At 60.7% G+C, this 19,619-nt stretch overlaps 1 protein-coding gene across 7 annotated transcripts in view; it reads left to right on the top strand.

Annotated features, from left to right (window-relative positions):
• The first annotated feature begins 2,681 nt into the window (after positions 1-2,681).
• TP53I11 (tumor protein p53 inducible protein 11) overlaps positions 2,682-19,619 on the top strand; it is a 28,528-nt gene continuing 11,590 nt past the window's right edge. The window contains exons 1-10 of one of the 7 annotated variants that reach the window (XM_027579611.1): positions 2,682-2,846; positions 3,384-3,512; positions 5,651-5,768; positions 6,973-7,316; positions 12,216-12,288; positions 13,031-13,190; positions 13,802-13,860; positions 14,097-14,145; positions 14,575-14,671; positions 15,617-15,718. In XM_027579611.1, coding sequence (XP_027435412.1) covers positions 13,062-13,190; positions 13,802-13,860; positions 14,097-14,145; positions 14,575-14,671; positions 15,617-15,718 — 436 coding nt within the window. In that variant the 5' untranslated portion in view covers positions 2,682-2,846; positions 3,384-3,512; positions 5,651-5,768; ... (1 more) ...; positions 12,216-12,288; positions 13,031-13,061. Of the gene's footprint in view, positions 2,847-3,383; positions 3,513-5,650; positions 5,769-6,972; positions 7,317-12,215; positions 12,289-13,030; positions 13,191-13,801; positions 13,861-14,096; positions 14,146-14,574; positions 14,672-15,616; positions 15,719-16,187; positions 18,661-19,619 lie in introns of those variants that run through there. The other 6 variants (XM_027579612.1, XM_027579614.1, XM_027579613.1 and 3 more) reach the window with 6 other exon arrangements.

Here is a 19,619-nt window from a genome sequence, read left to right as displayed (position 1 = left end):
AGCAGGTCCGAGCACCTGTTCTTGCCTACCTTTGCCTTGTTCTCGCCTAGCACTTGACAAATGTCAGTTTCAGGCTCACGACAGCCCAGCACGGTGATCTTTTTTATGCCCAGGGTAAAGATGAGGTAATGGAGAAGTTAAGAGCAGAATGGCAGTCTAAGGAACGTTCCTGAACTAGATGCACATCACTTTAGAAAACTCTATGGGAAGGTAGAGAGCAAGAGTTTCCAGTGGGTGCTTTAGGGAGTGCAGATGCGGGGGTAATGGAGAGCTTCTTCCCTCTCCTGCCCACCCAGCCCCTTTGCCTGTCGCCAAGAGCTGCCTCCACTGCTGCTGCATGTGCATCTGTCTCCCAGGAGCTGTGAGCTCCCCAAGGACAGGCACTGGATCCTGTTTACCACCAGAGCCCCAGCACTCAGCACCTTGCCTGACACACAGTTAGGGCCCAGACAAGACTGCCTCCTTCATGAGGCTTGGGGGGGGGGACAGCCTGTTCTCCCAGGCTCCCCGCTGATGGGCTTGGGGAACAGAACACACAATCAAGACCTGCAGGGCTCAAAGGTTATCCACATCCTATGCCACCTAAGGTGTGAATGCCTCCTCTAGCACCCCTCATTGACTCTTTCCTGGCTTCTGCCTGCATGCTGCTAGTGACAGGGTGTTCACTACTACTAAGGCAACGCCTCACATGTTGGAGATCCTGGGGGGATTGTTACAGAGTCCCTCTTATGGATGTGAGGTCAGGCTCTTGGGTATGTACAGTGGTCATGCCAAGGGCAGCACTGGCAGTGTCTCCATATCAAAGGGGACAATCAGAGGTGACACTTCACACTAGTGAGGTCGGTACCCTCCCGGCAGCAACCCAGAGCCCTGCATGCTGGGAAGACAGAAGAGGCAACAAAGGAATTCATCATCCCAGCTTGAGCCGGCTCTGTTGAGGCAGCAAGCTGAGACTCTGAGCTGTTGCAAAGACTACTATCAAGCCTCGAGTCAGGTGGATCTTGGGTCTGTGCTTCATCCAACACACTTAGGAACAATCCTGATCTGTAGCTCCAGCCATTCATTCATTCATTCACTTACTCATTATGGGCCATCGGTGACTGAGGGCTTTGTCTGGAAGCAGGGATGGTGGCACTGTGGGCCACAGAGGTGCCTCGGGATCAGAGTTGTTCCCTTGGTAATGAGGACAGCTCAGTCACCGAGAATTCTCGAGAGCCAGGTACTGTTCTGTTTACTTCCGTGTAAAGGGCACAGCCTCTCCCGCCCAGTCCCAGCTCTGGGGAGGGCAGTGAGAGTCTTCTTGGCAAACAGTCTGCGCTCAGTAAGTGTGCGCTGCTGCCGTTCCATAACCAGGGGCACTTCCTACTATGGGTCAGCCCCATTTTGTAGGCGGAGGGAACAAGCCACAGAGAGGTTAAGTAACTTGCACAGGGCCACACAGTTACCGAATGGCTGGGCCAGGATTTGAACCTGGGCAGTAGGTCTTGTCCCAGAGCCTGCTTGATTAACCCTTCAGGAACTGATGCGGAAAGAGCTCAGACTCAGAGTCAAAATGCCCATCTAGCTAGAGATCCAGGGCAACCACTCACCTCACCTCCACCTGCTCTATTTACTGATCTCATGAAATGGAGCGTGTCCTCAGCCTTGGCTTTCTGAACCCACCCACCCCCCACTCCCATCAGATAAGATGAAGAGAGCCAGGCATTTTGCTCAGAAGGAGGGTGCAGGGTGGTGGGATTTGAGGTGGGAGGCACATTACTGGTCACAGGGGATTTAAATGAGCCCAGAGTGGGAGGGGGCGTTGTTTGTAGGAGCCTGGTTCTTTTAGGCTGACAGGCTCCCAGAGAGCCTCCAGGACCCCCAAACCACACCTTCACCCCTCACTTCCCCCACAGGACGTGCAGAGATAAAAGGTCTGACAACTGTGCCCCCCACCACATGTCCAGGAGCCCCAGATAAGATCTTTGTCCCCTGACAGTGCAGTTTAGAGCAACATCGCAGAGACCAGATTTTAGGGTGGAGGATGAAGAAGGTGGGTGTGTATGTGGAGGGGGTGGGTGTCCTATGCAGGGGGAGAGAGAAGGGTGGGTCTAAGCTGGAAGCCCAAATCAAAAGTCACTAACCATCATCTGTAAAATGGGATTAATCATGCCGCTTTCATAGGTTGTGGGAATCAAATGAGTTAATGCTCGAAACTCCTTGAGCACCCGGTGCCTGGCACGGAGCGGGCGCTCAGCAGATGGTGACCATTGTTGTCACTGTGTTCCCTACACACTTGGGTGTCTACCAGCCAAAGCAGTCCCTTCCATTTTAGACACTGGCCTAGGCCCCAGGGGATACCCCGAGGATATTTAAGACAGTGTGGCTTGCCAACCTATGGGGGTGTTGAGAGTCTCAGGAAAGGGGCGCAGTCTTCAGAACTTGCCAAGAGTCTTCCTGGGCGGCGCGCGGGCCCTCGGCTTCGATTCTCCAGCGCCTTCTCCCGGGGCGTGAGCGCGCCCCCCACAGGCAGTCCCTGAGAGAGCCTCAGCCAGGGAGCCCCGGAGCCCAGTGGCCCCAACCCCTCTCCCCCTCCCGCCCGGCGGCCACCCTCGGGGGCGAGGCAGCCGGCGCGTGGGAGGGGACGGCGCGCCATTGGCTTGCGCGCGGGACTGAGAGGAGGGACCAGCGCGGGCCGCCAGACTCGGGTAAACCCCGGGCGCGCAGGACGCCGCGCGCAGTCCCGCCCGGCCCGGCCCTGCCCTGCCCTGCCCCGCGCGGGCGGCGCGATGTGAGGCTCCCGAGGGCCCGAGCGTCCCCTGGCTCGCCAGCTCCGCGCAGCGCCGGCGCCAGCATGCGCTAGGAACGTAAGTTCTGTTCCCCGCCGCCGCCTCGGAGCCTCGCACGCTCCCCTCCCGCCGCCGGCCGGTGCCTGCGCAGCGCAGCCCAGCCCCGCGGGGCTTCTCCCGCCGCGGAGACCGCGGCGGACCTGGGGACCCTGTGCGCGCAAGCTGGACGCCCCAGGACCTCTTGGCCCCGGCGGATAATGCTGGGACTCCACGGGTTCCCCCCCCCCCCAAGGCGCAGTCCCGCAGCCCCTTCGGTCACCTCCTTTGGCGCTCTCCACTCGCCGCCCTTCCCGCTGCTTTGGTTTCCCTCTCTCCCCCGGCTTTCTGCCTCCGCTGTCTCCTCCCCGTTGGACTGTTTATTTCCCCCCCCCTGCCTCCCCCTCTGCTTCGGAGCTAGAGAGAAAGAGCCAACAGCAGTTTCTGTCTCCCTGGGGTCTGACTGTTGTCCCCGCGCTCGGTTCTCTGTCCCCTCCCCCCCATCGCCATTGTTCCCCGGTCCGAGGAGTGCGCGGCACAAACTTGCGAGTGCCCCTCCTTCTGTCTTCGCCCCCGCAGGGCCGCGGACCGCGGTGGCGGAGTTCCCGCTGGCCCGACCTACTGGTTCGGCGGGCCGTGGGTGCGCCCAGCCGCCCGGAGCTCTCCACCTGGGGTCCCCAGCTCTCAGGCCCGGGTCTCAGAAAGTGGGTGAGTGCCTGGAGCTAAGAGAGGAAGGACACAGTGGAGAAGGAGGAAGCCAGACTGGGAGAGACCCTGGTCTCCGGGCGGGCAAGGGAGGCAGGGGTCGGGGGGGAGGGGGAGGAGGCAGAAACCGTAGCCACGCCTAATCCCCAGTTGTTGGGTGGGAGGGTCCGGGAAGCACAGGTGGAGACGGACGCCCCCCAGACTCATCTAAGTCGCGCGCTCAGCGGGAAGGTGGCAGTGTGGGGCCATTGGCCTGGCTCTCGGAGGGCTGGGGCTCCCTGCCAGGGGCAAAATACTCGCACCCACCCCGGGGTGGGTGGGGGGGGGTCTATCGAGGAACCGCCAGAACCCCGCGCGCAACCCCGGCGCGCGGGTCAGGGTCGGGCGCTTGCGTTGCCTCCCCTCGCTCCGCCCTCCCTGCCCCACCCAGTGCCGGGCTCCCGCCTCCCCCTCGCGGCCCCAGGGGAACAGGTTTCTTCTTTGGAGCAAGGTGGGCGGGGGGTGGGGGGGGGCTGGAGCGCGCGGAGGCCGGAACCTCGGGGCTCCCCACCACCGCCCCGCGCTTCCTGGTTCATTTCCTTCAGACAAACTTTTCCTGGTGGGGCCGTCCTGCGGGGAGAAGGCATCAGGGCCGCGGGGATGGCCACCCCAACTGTGCGGCCTCTTGGACCTACACCTCTGGTGGCCGGTGTAGAGGGGCCCACGACCCTCTGCAGCCCAAAGAGCCCAGGGACACAGAGTGGGGTGGGGTGGGAAGCGCTGGACGAGCGCCAGGAGGGGACACTGTCCATTCCTTAGCCGAAGCCTCACACCAGCCCCACGCTCAGCCCAGGAGGAGGGAAAGTTTTTCTTGTTGGGTTGTTAGGAAATAAGGCACTGTGTATTCTCCAGGTCTCTGTTGTGCCATCTATAAAATGGGCCATCTGGTCCCTGAGGTCCCCTCTGGCTCCATTAGCCAGGAGCAAGCTGCCCTGGCTTCTCTTTTGCTGCCCACATGTTGTGGGTTTAATCAGTTCTTCCAAATTTGGAGTGCAGGGCTGGGGCCCAAAGGCCTTCACCCATGTCTGGCTGTCAACACCTGCTGGATCCCTGCCCCCAGGCTCCAGCTGTAGCTTCTCCAACTCTGTACTCTGCTGCCTCCCCTCCCCCCCCAAATCTTCTGCTAGCCACCACCCCTCCCAAAGGGCCTGCCCCTCACTGTGTGAGGGTAGGAGAGCAATGAAATTAGCAGTGACCCCTGATATACATAGTTCTAGACTCTTCTTTCCTTTGATTGAACAAATTGTGGACCCTATACCAAAGGTGATTTAGTGAACCAAGTGCCAGACAGTTCGGGGCACTGGGAGACAGCTGAGAACAAAACAAAGATTCTTTCCCTCATGGAGCTGACACGTAAATGGTGGAGGCACAAATAATAAAATAAAGTATATAGTGTATTGGGAGGTGGCGGGGGGGGAGTTGAGTGTTAGGCATGTTGAGGCTGGGGTGGTTTTGCCATTTTAATGGGGTGGGGTTGCCATTTTAAATAAGGTGGCCTTCCTGAGGAGGTGACTCTTGAGCCAAGGCTCTGAAAGAGTGAACTGTGGGGATAGCTTGGGGAAATAAAGATCCTGCAGAGAATGGCCTGTGCAAAGGCCCTGGGGCTGAAATATGTCCGCCATATTTGAGGAACTGTAAGGAACCACTGTGGTTCCAGTGGAGTGAGGGGGTGGGGCAGAGAAAGGAGGCAAAGCTGACTGAAAAGGGATGAAGGGTGTCCTTTTCACAGATGAGGGAAGTGATGCTCAGAGATGACCTGGAAGTCAGCACAGGACATGCAGGAGCCGCAACGGCAGGGCGGACTGGCTGATGTTCTGCCTCCTGGTCCATACTATTTTCACTTCACCCTGCATCTCAGCTACTCACTGGCAACACTGGTTTGCGTCCCTGCCAGGGTCAGGCCTGGCCAAGTGCCGGAAACGTGGAGGGGAGCCACCCAGGCTTAGTACCTCAAGGTGTTCTGTATCCCTGCCACCCGTTGTCAGCCGTTGTGAGCGCCTCAGGGCAGCATCTTCCTCCTGACCCAGCGTGACCCTTGTTCCCTTCCCATTTCCTTCTTAAGGCCACCCCTTGTAAACACCCCATTTTGTATCCACGTGTAGCTCCTTGAAGGGGACTGAAGCTGGTATGGTCAAGGGGGAAACGGAGGCAAAGAAGCTGAGTCTCCTAGCCTGAGAATAACAGCAGCGACGTTGTTACTGAGCATTCATTATAAAACGGGTACGGTTCTAGGTGTTTTTGTGCATCTTCTCATCAGTGGGTTGTAGGTGTCCTTATTACACCCATTTCACAGATGAAACTGAGGCCCAGAGAGATGGTGTCACTGGCCCAAGGCCATGCAGCTAATAAATGGTAGAACCAGGATTTAAGCACAGGTATTTTGAGTCCTGATCTACTCCTTTGACCCTGAGCCAGAGCCCCAGACCCTGGGGGGAGATGGTCAGTCCTGGACTGTTGTTCTGGCCCATAGCATCCTGGGAAAAGTACAGGGACCCTTTTGCCTGCCTCCCCCAACCCACCCAGAAGGCAAATCACCTCCTGCTTCTGGAAAAGTTGGCTTAAAATGGTGGAGCATCCCTGCAGGGAAGTTCACCTGCCCCCCTCTTGTCCTCCCGTTTCGGAGGTTTGGAGAGAGGTGGGAGGGGCGGTGAGGGGAATGGCATGTGTCTGCTGCCCCTCACCACAGCCCTGGCCCCTGGAAGCACCAGTTGCCTTTGAGGGCCCTGACGTGGTCACTGGGCTGGTGGGGAGGGGGGCAGGCCCATTCCCCATTGAAAAGGTCAGAAATTCCCCTTGCGCTCGCCTTCTGTGTCAGCAGGGACACGGACGACCCTCCCAGTGACATCTGAGTGGTGACGGCTGGCCGTCAGGGGGCTGAATTCCCCTTGCACAGCAGCCTCAGACCCAGGGGGGTGAGGCCCAGGGATGTCCCCTCCTCTGCTCTGCTCTCCCAGCCTTTCCAGGGTGCAGGGAATGTTTATTTTTGGTCCCCGAAGCTCTGGAGATGTTTGTGATGAACGTTTGGGCTTCCCTCTGCCATTCTGGAGATCAGGCACCTTCAAAAGAAAGAGAACTAGTAGATAAATTCTGTGTGTCCCCAGGGGCAGCCCGGCAGCTGGAGCTAGGGCCTCGTGTCCTGCCGGCGAGTGGATTTAGAAGCCACATCGGGAACATGACAGAGACCACACTCCCAGTTTTCCTTAGATGAGGTGCCCGAGTCCCAAAGTCGGGCCCTGGTTTCGCTGCGGTGGCAGACAGAATCTCTGGGGACCTCAGCTGTCCTGTGTCCCCTCTGGGCCCCATGCCAGCTCCCATGTTCCTGGAGGTTCTTGGAAATGGGACGCGGAATCCCTTCCTTGAGTCCGGGACCAGGTCTGTCCCTCCAGCGGCCTTCGCATTGTGCCCCCTTCCTGTCCCCCTCCAGCTCTACCTGTCGTCCCGCCGCTCACATCCACCCTGAGCCCGGCGGGGAGGCGGGTGATGGATGATGCGGGACTGGCTCCCCGTCTACTCATCTACTCGAGAGGCAAGGCTGACTCAGGCAGGCTCGGCCTTTAGAATGACTATGCTCTCGAGGGACGCACCTCCAGGAGGCTCTGCTGCCGCAGCCTTGCCTTGGCTTGGTGCCTTCGCCCCGAGACCCACATGACCAAACCTGCACCCGGGAAGCCATGGAGATGACGTCAGTCATGATGTCAGTCAGGCATCAGGAAGCCCCCTTTGTGTCCTGTGACTTCCTGGTTTCGCTGTAATTCTGCCACCCACCTGGTAAGTCAGGCATCTTGACCCCCATTTACAGCGCAGGAATGGAGGGTCTGCATGGCTAATGGGTCCCAAGGCTCAAGCTAGGCATGAACGTGGGTCCGTTCACGCCCACGCCTCTCCAGCACAGCCCTCGAGAAGTGAGATTCACTCTGCCTGAGGGCTCAGGCTGGGGGGTTCTGGATTGGGGGTCTTTGGGGGGCCTCTCAGCCAAGGAGCTGATGGGCCACCCCAGGAAGGGACCACGGGGTGGATGATGGGGCAGGGGGGCTCTGCACCTTCTAGCCTCCCTGGCCTCCTTGCTGGCCCTCTCTCCTTGCCTCCCCTTCTCTCTGACCGCCCGCCGGGAGGCGCCCTCTGTCACTGCCCCCTCTCCTGGCGCTGCCCGGTCCCACACCCTGTTTCCAGCTATTTTGCACCAGTGTGATAAGAGAACAATGGGTCTCCCTGTAGCCCTTCCCTGGTCCCGCTGGAGTCACAAGGCCTTAACCCAAGAGAGGCTAGACCCCAGGAAGGAAGGAGTTCAGATACTGGCAACCTGCCAGGGGCTTTCAAGAGGCGATGTGAGGAGGAAGATGGCTTACGGCTTAGCTCTTGCTAGAGGTCAGGTTCACCAAACAGCACCCCAGGCCCGCACACACACACACACCAGCTCCTCTCAGGATATCCATTTATAGCGTAGTTAACTTGCTCCCGATTTCAGCTCTGCCACTTAACCCTGAGAAGCTTGAATAAGTCCCTCAGGCCTTAGTTTCCTCGTCTGTAGAATGGGGGTGACAGTACAGCCATTCTCATAGGGTTGTTTGGGGGCTGCCAAGAATTCCTGGCCTAGAAGTATTTGTCCTCTGCCTCCAGCCCTGGGGTGGATGCTCTCAGGGGCAGTTCCTACCAGATGGGGAGGGACAGGGGGGCACTGTCCCTCCAGCAAAGGGTCTTGTTTGAAAAGGAAGTGGTTCTTGGCTGTGATGTTCAGTGTCACAGTGACTCCCCCCTGCATCACCGGGAGGCTCAGCAGCTGGTGGGTGTGCTGGGCCCCAGGCCCCCTTCCTCTGCGCCTCCCCCCCACCCCCACTGCTGGTCAGGTTTCTAAGCCAGCCCTCATGGGCACAGTCTCCATGCCGGGGACAGCTCTGCAGTCCGACTGTTTCTATGGAAACCAGGCTTCCTGGGAAGGCTGCAGGGGGGTTGCGGAGAGGTCCTTTAGGACCAGCATGGGAATGACGCCCCAGCCCCACCTGACCTGCCGCCAGGACAGGGCCTTGGCAGCCCCCCCATAAGCAATGCCGTTAATGGCTGTCCTGTATGGAGCCCGCGGCAGGTGCCGGGCCCCCTGATTGCCTTTGCTCAGTGTCTCATCACAACCCCGTGAGCTAAAAAATAGTACCGTGGTTCCACCAGGGAAGAAATGGAAGCTCAGAGTGGTTAGGAACTTTCTTGAGGTCACAGGCAAGAGAAAGAGTTGAGGTTTGAGACCAAGCTTGCCTAATCGCTAAGTATATGCACCGCCCCCATTCTCCCCTGACACCTGCACCCCTGATAAGCCTCTCTGTTCCCGGCCTCTGTCTAGTCATGACCCCCTCTGTCTTGCTGCCACTGGGAGCTCTTTGGGGATGTTCTTCCTGCCCTCAGATGTCCCTGCACTTGATGGGAGGGGCGGGCAGGGGTGTGGGGAGGGGCTGTGCTGCAGGGAGTCAGATCTTGGCCAGTGGTCAGGTGGGGGGAGCAGCCCCTTCCCCAACTCACGACTTGGTGACAAATATTTGGTGAGCTCCTCACGTGCCAGGAAGTGTCCCAGGCCTACAGAGAGCCCTGTCCCGGGGTGCTGGTCTTCTAGCGATGGCCACAGCTTTCTGAGGAGGGGGGCATCGAGAGGCCTCACCACACTGTCTCCCCTAGTCCTGACCCCCACCATTTCCTGGGCACTGCATGGGCCAGACCCTTCGCCAAGAGCATCTGTACCCACTCTCCTATGTCTTCAGCACCCTAGACCCACTGGTCCGAGGCCACCGGCCCATAGGAGAGGTCTGATTCGAAGCCAGCCCTGCCTGACTGCAAAGCTCCTTTCCTGCACTCGCCAGCCACTGGCTCATTGGCCCTCTCCGGGCCTCAGCTTTCTGCCTCGTCCAGTGTGTGTTTGGAGCCTCCCCTCCCCTTGGGCCCTGCCCCGTCTGAGTGTGACCCCGGGTGTTCCGGATGGGGTTAGGGAGGCCTGCTTCCCGTGGCCTGGCTGCCCCTCACTGGCCCGTGCCGACCGAGCACCCACTGTGTGCGGAGGTGCAGCGGGGAGATTCTCGGACCAGGCAGCAGCCCTGCCTTCAGATCACGGGGTCTCCGGGAGCCCAAGTGCCCGTGACGGGACCAGGAGTATGGGCTGGCAGTGGCCTCCTGTGGCCACCCACGCTGAGACCCACAGGAGTCCAGGCGACAGAGGAAGGGGATGTGTCCTGGGAAGGCCCCTGAGGAGGGGCTGTGCGGCCCTGAAGAATAAGGAGGGTGGAGGTGGGAAGGAGCAGGGCTCAAGGAGGACCTTCCTGGCTGGGCAGTGGTTCAGAACTGGGAACCACCTGGCTTTATTGGGAATCGAGGTCGGAGAGGCCCGCCAGGTGCAGAATGTAGAGGGTCATGAACTCGGGCTCTAGGGGGCTGCAGGCTGCCTTGTCCCAGCTCCTTGCGTGGCAGGTTCTCCTCCACCTGCCCGGCCCTTAGCCTCGGGCAGCCTGGCACAGAGGTAAGGGGGAGCCCTGGGGGCCCTTCGGAGGGCAGCTGGCTCTGGAAAGGAAGCAACAGCCCTATCAGGCCGGCTGTTTCCATTGTGCATGGCTCAATGGCCGCATGAAGAACGGGAAGTAGGAGTGTGGACAGGCAGGGCACTTGGCCCCAGGCCCTGCGCATGTTCCCTGTCCTGAGCCTCCCGCACTCGCACAGAGGGAGTGTTCTTACTAACCCCATTTCACAGGGCAGACACTGAGGCTGGGAGAGCTGCATGGAGCTGCCTGAAGCCCTGCGGCTGGTGAGAGAGCAGACCCAGGATCCGAACGCACCCCCGGCTCAGCGGCGGTGCAGGGAGTGGAGCGGAGGGAGGTGCGCTCTGTCCTCACCTAGGTTAAAATGAGGCCAGGCTGAAAAACACCTGTGGAGTGGGAAGGGGAAGAAAGTTCGAGGGCAGGTCTGAGGAGTCCATGTATGTGCCGTGCCTTGCCTTGGGGGGGGGCATGGGGGGGTCTGGCAGGTGCATGGGGTACTGCAGCTGTCTACCTGCACTCCCCAGGCGGGGCCCCGTGCTGTGGGGGAAGAAGAGACAGAACTCAGTGCTCAGAGTAGTTAGCTGTGTCAAGGCAGGTGTTGGGGACCCTACTCCCTGATTTCACTCTCCCCAGGAGGCCTTAGGGCCCTTTGGGGGTCGTGAGCTCCCTGCTGGCGGCTGGGCTCAGGGCAGGGGAGACCACAGTGGGTCCCTCCAGCCCAAGTACCTGATGGCGGTGCCTGTGGATGAAGCTTGTCCCCCTAAGAGTCATGCTGGTGTCCAGTGGAGCCCAGGCCACTGCAGTCCCCTTGCTGTACCCCGTCCCAGGAGGCTGGCACTATCACAACCCACAGCCCTTGCTTTGCAGGTTCGGGCCTGCGGTGCAGAGGGGAGCCTTGTGTGCGTGTTGGTGGGGAGGGCTCTTCGGGCAGAGGAAGGCAGCTGATGCTCTGAGCAGGGGGTCACTGAGACAGCCTGGGGCCTGGCAGGCTTGACCCGAGTGCCACCTTACGCCACAGGACAGAGACCTGTGCGCAACTGTCAAACTCTGGAAACAACCCAGATGGCCTTCAGTGAGTGGCGGGGTAAACTAACTGGTGCATCTTCCCCCATGGGATATTACCCGGCCCTAAAGAGGACCAGACGGGAAGCGCCCCGCAGCCCGAACGAGTCTCGGAGGCATTTTAGCCTTACGCGGAATGAAAGAAGCCAGTCTCAAGTGGTGTTCGGCTATATGAGTCTGTCTATAGAACGTGTTTGAAAAAACAATACCAAGCTAGAGCGACGGCCCAGAGATCAGTGGCTGCCGGGGGCGAGGTGGGAGGGCAGGGGAGGGCCAGGGCAGGTGTCCCGATTCGCAGGTGGTCGTTCTCTGCAATTATAGGTGTGCTAAAAGTCGTGTAGCTGCAACAACAAAGAATGTCGGTTCTGCAGTATGTCAATTGAAAAATGAAAGGCCAGAGGGGAGGCCAGAAGAGGGAGGAGGGTGAGGACCAGGCTCCCCGGTGCTTCCTTGGCTGAGGCCCGGCGAGGGAGGCGGCCCCGGCGGTTCCCAGCTGTGGCTGGCAGCTCTCGTGGAGGGCCCCCAGGCGGCGGGAGGGACACCAGGCTGATTATCACCTCACTCTGGAGTCTCGAGAAGTGGTGGCAAGTGCTGAGGCATGGGGACAGTGCCCGGCCGCCCGGGGGAGCAGCGTGGTTAAACCCTGCCTTCTCCAGTGGGGCTGGCCACCCCCCCGCCATCAAACGGTCTTCGGTTTTCATCGCCAACCCCGACCACCTGCGTGCCCCCGGGGGTGGGGGGGAGGGGACCGCATAGCGACCCCCATTTCGTAGATGAGGAACTAAGATCTGGGGGCTGGACATCACTCTCCGGAGACCCCTGAGACTGACCAACGGATGTCTGTGGGCCTCTATGGAATGAGATGCTGGAATGTGGCATGCGGTGCTGTTGGGTGGGGGGGGTCCTGGAGTTACTCAACCCTGTCTCTGTTGAACTTTGTCGACCTTGGTTTTCTCATCTGTAGAATGGGTGTAAATCGTTCCCATCGTGTGCCAGGGATGGGGGGGAGCTGTGACTAGAGGGGCCCAGGGCCACCCCTGGGCCAACTCTTGGAAGCCTTTGCCTCACTGGAGTCGACACTTTTGTCTCCTTTGCATAGGTTTTGTGCTGATTGAAGGCGAGACCAGCGGTCACCTCATCTGTGTGTCTCCCAGCCCAGTGCCTGGCACAAAGTAGGTGCCCAAGACCCGGCCCGAGGTGGAGCTGGGGGGTGGCTGGGGAGTGGGGGCTGTGGAGGACCGTGAGCAGACATGGGGTGGGTGTCCCTGGCCAGAAGGCTCTCCTGGCCATCCTTCCTCTGGATCCCCTGGGTCCTGGGGCCACCCCCCTCCCCTTCTTTCAGTCCTGGCAGATTTGAAGGAGGTTGTCTTCGAGACAGGGAGGGAGGGCTTGCTGGACAGAGAGATTATCTGGGCAAAAGTTCAGTGCGGCACCTGGACCCCAGGATTTGGGCAGATGCTCCCTCTTCTGGCACGACTGGCCTGGACTCCTGTTTGCCCCCACCTCCCAGGAACCTTTGAATGTGGTCTCCACCTGGGTCCAAATGCCTTTCCCGGGCCCACACACTCCTCCAGGGCCATCTGTAAGGCTCCAACCAGCCTGATTACCCAGGGTGCGCCATGTCCGTGGAGGCCAGATGGGCTCACACAGCTGGAGGAGCTTTAGGGACCTCCTCCCCCATCCATTTTATAGATGAGGAAGCGGAGGCCAGGAAGAGGAGAGGCCCTTTCATCAAACAGCCAGGTGGTTAAGGAGCCAGGCCCTAAGCCTGGGCCCCCTCAGATTTCTTGTCGGTATTCCAGATGCTGCCCCAGGCTGACAGGGAGGTCTCACCAGGCCCCGGGGTCAGGTCTGGCTGCCCCTGAGTCTGGGAGCTGGTCAGGACCTGTGGCTGAGGCTGGTGTCTCCCCTCAGCCCTTCTGTAGGCACCGGGCTCCAGGACAAGATGGCGGCCAAGCAGCCCCCACCTCTCATGAAGAAGCACAGCCAGACGGACCTCGTGAGCCGCCTGAAGACCCGCAAGATCCTCGGCGTGGGCGGAGAGGACGACGACGGGGAGGTACACCGCTCCAAGGTGGGCAGACGGGCCTGAAGCTGGCCACACCCGGGGTCCGCCTCTGAACACCCATCTGGGGAGGCAGGTCTGGCCTGCCATTTGGGGGAAGAGCAGCCCACGGCCTGGGGAGCTGTGGGAGCCCTGGGACTTAGCTCCTTTTTTTTTTTTTTTTTTTCCCCTTGGAACTTAATGGAGATGTCAGGGGAATAATAACAAAAATGAAGACAAGACAGATCATTAGAATGAATTTCGTGCTTATTATGTGCCCATTATCGCACCAATTGCTTTATGATTTAATCCTGCTAGTCCTGGGACATAGTTATGAACCCATTTTATCGATAAGGAAACTGAGGCTCAGAGAAGTCAAGGTCAAGCCGGTAAGTGGCACAGCCAGGCTTTAAGCTTGTGTCTAGCAGACCCCTGAGCTTTAATCTTACTCACCATATTTTCAGCTTCCCGTAAGCTCTGGTGTCAAGAAGAGGCAGAGGGGGGTGACCTCAGTGTGACCTTCCCAGCCTGGGGGACCCTTGGGCTAAGCAGAAGAACCCAGGTGGGTCCCTGGGCATGCCAGGGGCTCAGGGAGGGGAGTGAGTGGGCTGGGCGTGCACCTGACCCCTCTTTGTCCACAGATCAGCCAGGTCTTGGGCAATGAAATCAAGTTTGCTGTTCGGGAGCCTCTGGGGCTGAGGTGAGCGTTGAGCGTGAGTTTTTGGTGGGTGCCGGGTTATGGGCAGGTGCTGCGTGAGGTCCTGCCTCGTCAGCTTTGCCCCCGTGTCCCTGTGCCTGTGACTTCATCCCATCACATTCCCTCCCCCTAAAACCAGCCATCCCTGGACCACTTGGCTGGAGAAGGGAGGGTCCCCTGGGGCCTGGATGTGGCAGCGAGGGGGCCTGGCTGTGACTTTTCTCTCCACACGCTCCCAGGGTTTGGCAGTTTGCTTCTGCTGTGCTCTTCTCTGGCATTGCCATCATGGTGAGCCCCCTCTCCCGTCCCCCAGGACCTGGCCCTGGGTCTGGCTCCCTATGTCCCTCCTCCGGGCCTCTCCTGGGGGCTCCTCCCCTGCCCTGGGGCTGCCTCCCCCCCCCCCCCCCCCCCCCCCCCCCGCATCGCTCTACCTGTCAGGGCTCTCTAGCTCCCTCCACAGTCCCAGCCTGAACCCTGCCTGCTCTGGAGCGTCCTGGATCCCATGGTCCATGTTCCTGACTCCTTGCCCCTGGGAATCTAGAGCCTTCTGTCCCTGACACAGGGGAGTGAGGGACAGCCACGGCTCTGACACTGGACTGCCCCAGGCACCTCAGCCCGGCTTCGGGGCGGGGGGTGGGGAAGAAGGAAGATGTCCAGGGGGTGTTTCAGCAGCAACCCCCTCCCACTTTACCCTGAACTGCCTACCCATGCCCGCAGGCCCTCGCCTTCCCTGACCAGCTCTATGATGCCGTCTTTGATGGAGCCCAGGTGACCAGCAAGACCCCCATCCGCCTCTATGGCGGTGCGCTTCTCAGTGAGTATTGCTAGGGCAGACATAAGGGGCAGCTACGGCCCAACAGAGACTGAGAGGAGCTTGGGGAAGCCTTTCTTTGTGCAGGGGCTCCCCTTCCCAGCACCCCGCCTACCCCCTTCCGCTGAGTCTGTCTCTGCTAGGTGTGTGCTGCCATCTTGTGGCCACTGCTGGAATACACCCAGGGGACAGGGCTGCGTCTTTGCCGTCGTCTGGGGCGAAGGCTTACCGAGTGCTTACTGTGTAGTGCACCCCCCCTGGTCATTGGGGTGCAGAGATGAATGAGGCTCAGGCCCTGCCCTCCAGGACCTCGCCACCTAGAGGAGGAGGCAAAATCAACACAGTGTCTGGAAAAACCCTCCCACCCTTGGGCCTCTCATTTGAACCGCCCTGTTTCCTCTCTGATTTGAGTCACACACAGTTCCTGGTAGGAAGCTGAGGTACAGCTTTTAAAGCCTAGCACAGGTAGTGTCCCTCCTCTTCACCCAAACATCCTATGGCTCCCTTTTGCCTGCAGAATAAAGGCCCAGCCCCTCCACCTGGCTTTTGGGGTGGTCTGTGACCTGCCTCCCCCAGATCCCACAGTGGGCCCCGGACCCCAGCCACATCGCATGATGCCCAGCCCCGCTGTTTCAGCAGGCCTCCATGCTTCTGTACACGCAGTCTCCCCAACCTCGTGCCAATGGCACTAATACCCGTCCCTCAGGGGTCTGCACTGGTACCGGGGGAGGGGGCGGGGGCTGGTGGCGACTGGGGTGCCTTCAAAGCCCTTCGCCCAGGCAGCGGGAGACCTAGGGTTATGGGGTTAAGTCGGATGATGGATGAGTTTTAATGTGGGGAGTGTGAGTGGGGGTGGGGGATGTAGAAGTCTGGGATCCTGCCCCGGCCCCAAGGGGGTGGGTGGATCAAACTGCCTGATCCCAATCTGCCCTTTTTCCCCTGCCCCAGGCATCTCCCTGATCATGTGGAACGCTCTCTACACGGCCGAGAAGGTTATCATCCGATGGACTCTGCTCACTGAAGCCTGTTACTTTGGGGTCCAGTTCTTGGGTGAGTCCTGCGGTGGGCAGCGAGACAGGGAGGCTGGTGGGGTGGGGGGTGCGGGCAGGGCAGCTTGGCCCCTGGCTCTCCAGCTCCTGCCACTTGGCTTCCAGGAAGGGATGAAAATCTGAGGGGGAGGGGCTCATGCGGCCGTGTCTACCTGTATGTCTGCGCACCTGTGCTCACGCACCTGACATACGTGTACCTTCTTGAATATACGTAATGCACGTCCACGGCCTCCCACACGCATGTGCACCTGCAGCCTCCCCTGACCCGGCACAGGTGTGACAGCGCACACCCAGTGCGGCCCACATGCTTGCCCTCACCCCAGTACCTGCCCCATGGGGGACATCAGATCAGACACGTCTGCGAGGTCCGGCAGCCGGCAGCAGCCCCCGGCACAGCAGGTCAGCCTGTGCTGGGGGCTGAGGCACGGCCCTCGTCTGCCCTCTGTCTCCTCCTGCTCTTTCTCCCGCAGTGGTCACTGCCACGCTGGCTGAGACGGGCTTCATGTCCCTGGGGATCCTGCTGCTTCTGGCCAGCCGCCTCCTTTTTGTCGCCATCAGCGTTTACTACTATTACCAGGTCGGCCGAAAACCCAAGAAAGTCTAGCCACTCGCTGGGCCAGGGAGGCCCCGAGACACCTCAGTTTCCCTCTGGCTCCTGGAAGGCAGGAAGGACCCCGCTCGCCTTCCTTTCCTCCTGGGCACCCCCAAATGCTGTGATCTCCTGGACTCTCAGGTTTGGGGAGGGACAGAGCCTCAACACCCTCTGCCCTTCGCCCCACACAGCACCGCCTCCTTTTCTTGCTCTTGGCCTCCGGAGCCCCTGGATAGACACTGACTGAAGAGCTTGAGTAATGGGGTATTGGGCTGAGGCGAGGCTCCTGCCCCTTCTGCCAGGAGGCCCTTCTTTCGTTTGAGAGAGGTGTGCCCTGCTTCCCTGTCCTCCCCACACCCCCACCCGACCTAGTGCCCACACAGCGGAACGTGGCTTCTGGGTACGCCTGGGAAATCTGACAGCTTGACCCTGGGCCCGTACTCCTCGGTGTGGGCCCTCGCCACCTGTGGGAGCTGCCGTCGGCCCCGTCAGTGCACATCCCTGCCCTTCGCACAGCCCAGCTGCGGGGCTGATGGGCAGGGATGGCTGTCATTGAGCTGGTACCTCCCTCTTCAGCCTCTCTGTGAGGCGGGCCACCTGTAGCCAGAACCCGTCCCCAGCCCAAGCCCCGCCACCACGGGCTCTGTCCTAGGGCCTTGCTCTAGGCTGTTCTGCCTTCAGCCCAGCCCCTGGAGGCTCCCAGGAGCCCCCTCCCCTCAACTGGCCTGGGTCCAGAGGCCACCAGCAGCCTCGCCCCCCAGGCCGGCCCTGGCAGTGGGCACAGAGCGAACCCTGTGGAGAGGCTCCTGTGAGTGATGGGGTTTGGAGATGAGGAAGAAAGAGAAGCAGCGGCATTTCCTGGTCCCCTGGTATGTCCTTCAGGTTCTGCCGTCCGCTTGGCTCAGCCCCTTCACCTACCCTCACCCTCTCCCCAGGGTGCTGCCCTGAGACCCGGCGGGCTACGGCTGGGTGCCCTTCCAGGTCAGCACGGGAAATAAATAGATACATCTCTGCAGGCCTCGTGCACCTTCCCCACCCCGAGTGCCCTGGAGGAGGCTGACAAGCGGCTCCCTCAGAGCTGAAGGCCCCCCCCCCGCCCCATCCTGCCGCGCCCTCCCCAGCCCGTGTGCCCCCCGTTGTCTGTCACTCCGCATCCTCCCCTTCCCTCTGGGACACAAGCGTGTGCCCCAGGCGTGGTGGCCCTCTTGTTCTGGGGACAGGTGTGGAGAAAGGCAGCCCGGGCCCCGCACTTGCTTCTCGTCTTGGAATCGAGTGTGTTCGGTGGGGCGAGGTGGGTGGTCGGCAGGGGCGGCCCAGCTCTGGCCGCTGCTGGCTGCGGCTCTGCCCGGGAACCTTGCCCTGTCGGCGCGGGGCCCAGCTGTCCCTGCAGCCATGCAGCTGGTCCCCAGCAGAGCAGCGCGACTGCTTCTGTCCCACAGCTGAGGGGAGAGGCCCCGTGGGTCGGGGAGCAGACGGGAACCTGGTGGCTAAGGAGAGGCTGGGCTCTTTCCTCACCTCCGTCTCCTGCCGCTGCAGTGTGGGCCTCTGCCCAGAATCCAGCTGTTGGCTCACGAGCCCTGGCCGGGCGGGGCGCCCACCGCCCCCCGGGGCCACAGTCCTGTCCTCCTACTGACGCAGGCCTTTTAAGGCCTGGTTCCTCCTCCGTCGGGTGATGGGTGGTTTGTCCTCGTGCCCAGGGGACGTGGTGGCCGGCGGAAGTGGAGAGCTTGGGAAAGCTCGGGCTCAGCCGTCGAGGCAGCTGCTGGGGCTGGGCTGGCCGAGCGGCCTCACCCCCCAACGTGGCCTTGCCCCTTGCGTGGTCAGGAGGGCCTGCCAGGATGGCGCTAGCTTGACATTCCGTGCTGCTGGCTCGGACATCGGAGCTAGGCCCAGGGGGAGGGAGCCTGGCAAACAGCCATGTGGTCTGGGGACATGGCGGGGGCACATTAAGGCAAGGAGCCATTGCTGGGACGGAGGCAGGGGTGATGGGGTGGAGGACCCACACGTCTGAAGAAGACCCGGGGTGGGCCCAGCTCTCCATCCTGAAGGTTTGGGACGACCCCCCCCCCCCCACCACCACCCTCCACCCTTGTCCCTGGAGCCCAGCACCCTCTGGCCAAGCTCCCGCCTCAGCCCCCGTCTCCCCCCCCACCCCCCGCCAAGCAAGACCACCTTTCTTCACAGTCACTATTTATTCTTCGTTCCTTCTTCTTTTTGTAAGAAACAGTCACAAAAACCAGTGCAAAACCATCAGTGTGGGTGTCCTGTTTTATATTACAAAAACTCCTCTTGATATAGACTATAAAAAGGGGGGGCTCACAGGAAATAAACATGATAAATTAGCTCTGCTATCTACCGCAAGGAACATTTACAGTTTTCAAAATAGACTTTCGACCTAGGACCCATGGGGGGAAGGGAAGAGGGGGCTTCTGGGAGATGGGGGTGCTGGGGCCTCGGCTGGTTTGGGGTGTCCAGTCTGGGCCCCTTAGGCATGGAAGGACAAGAGAGCCTCCAAACCCTTTGGATGGCTTCCCTCTTCCAAGAGGCAGGGGCTCTGGAGCAGGGAGCTGGCTTGCCGTCCAGGGTGTGGGTGTGACCAACAGTGGGGGGCGGGTCTGCTCTGGCTCCTGCCTGGTGAGCTGCCTAGGGGAAGTCCCCCCCGCCTCAGCAGCCAAACCACAGCCACCAGCACCTGTCCTGGGCTGTATGTGGACCGGCCCAGTTAGATCTCCGATCCCTGGGCCAGGGTGGGGGGGGTGGGGGGGTGGAGCCTGACTGGGGCTGGGCTCTAGTCTTCAACGCCTCGGAATGACTGCAGACAACCTTGCAGACAGCTACCAGCCTGGGCAGTGCTAGAGACTGCCCGCTCTTCTTTTCCATCCCCGGTGTGGGCAGCAGCGGATTCGGGGCTCCTTGGCACCTTTTGGGAAAGCCCTTAGGGATGAGGCTCACCACCCGCCCTTGAACCTGCCTCAGCCAGATGTTCCTCTGGGACCTGCCCTGCCTCCCACTGATTCTCACGGGGGTGGGGGGTGACAAGGAGTGGGAATGGACGAGACTGGGGGAGGGAGGGGAGCGGGTGCCAGAGGCCGGGCCCTTCTTACCTTGAAGGCCCCAGGTTCTCCTGCTAGGGGACCAGATGGGACCCGGAGGCCTGGGATGCCCCTGGACTGGAGCCACACGGGTGCCCCGTGAGACCCTGAGTCCCGCAGTTTTTATTTTTGTCAACCTCAGACCAGCCATTTGCCTCTGCCAGGAAGCTGGAGCCAAGCATGTGGGTGGGTGGGTGGGTCGAGAGAGGAGCAAGCCC

Source organism: Zalophus californianus, chromosome 11 (assembly GCF_009762305.2).
Source record: "Zalophus californianus isolate mZalCal1 chromosome 11, mZalCal1.pri.v2, whole genome shotgun sequence".
Classification (NCBI taxonomy): Eukaryota; Metazoa; Chordata; class Mammalia; order Carnivora; family Otariidae; genus Zalophus; species Zalophus californianus.
This window is presented reverse-complemented; position numbering and strand designations above follow the sequence as displayed.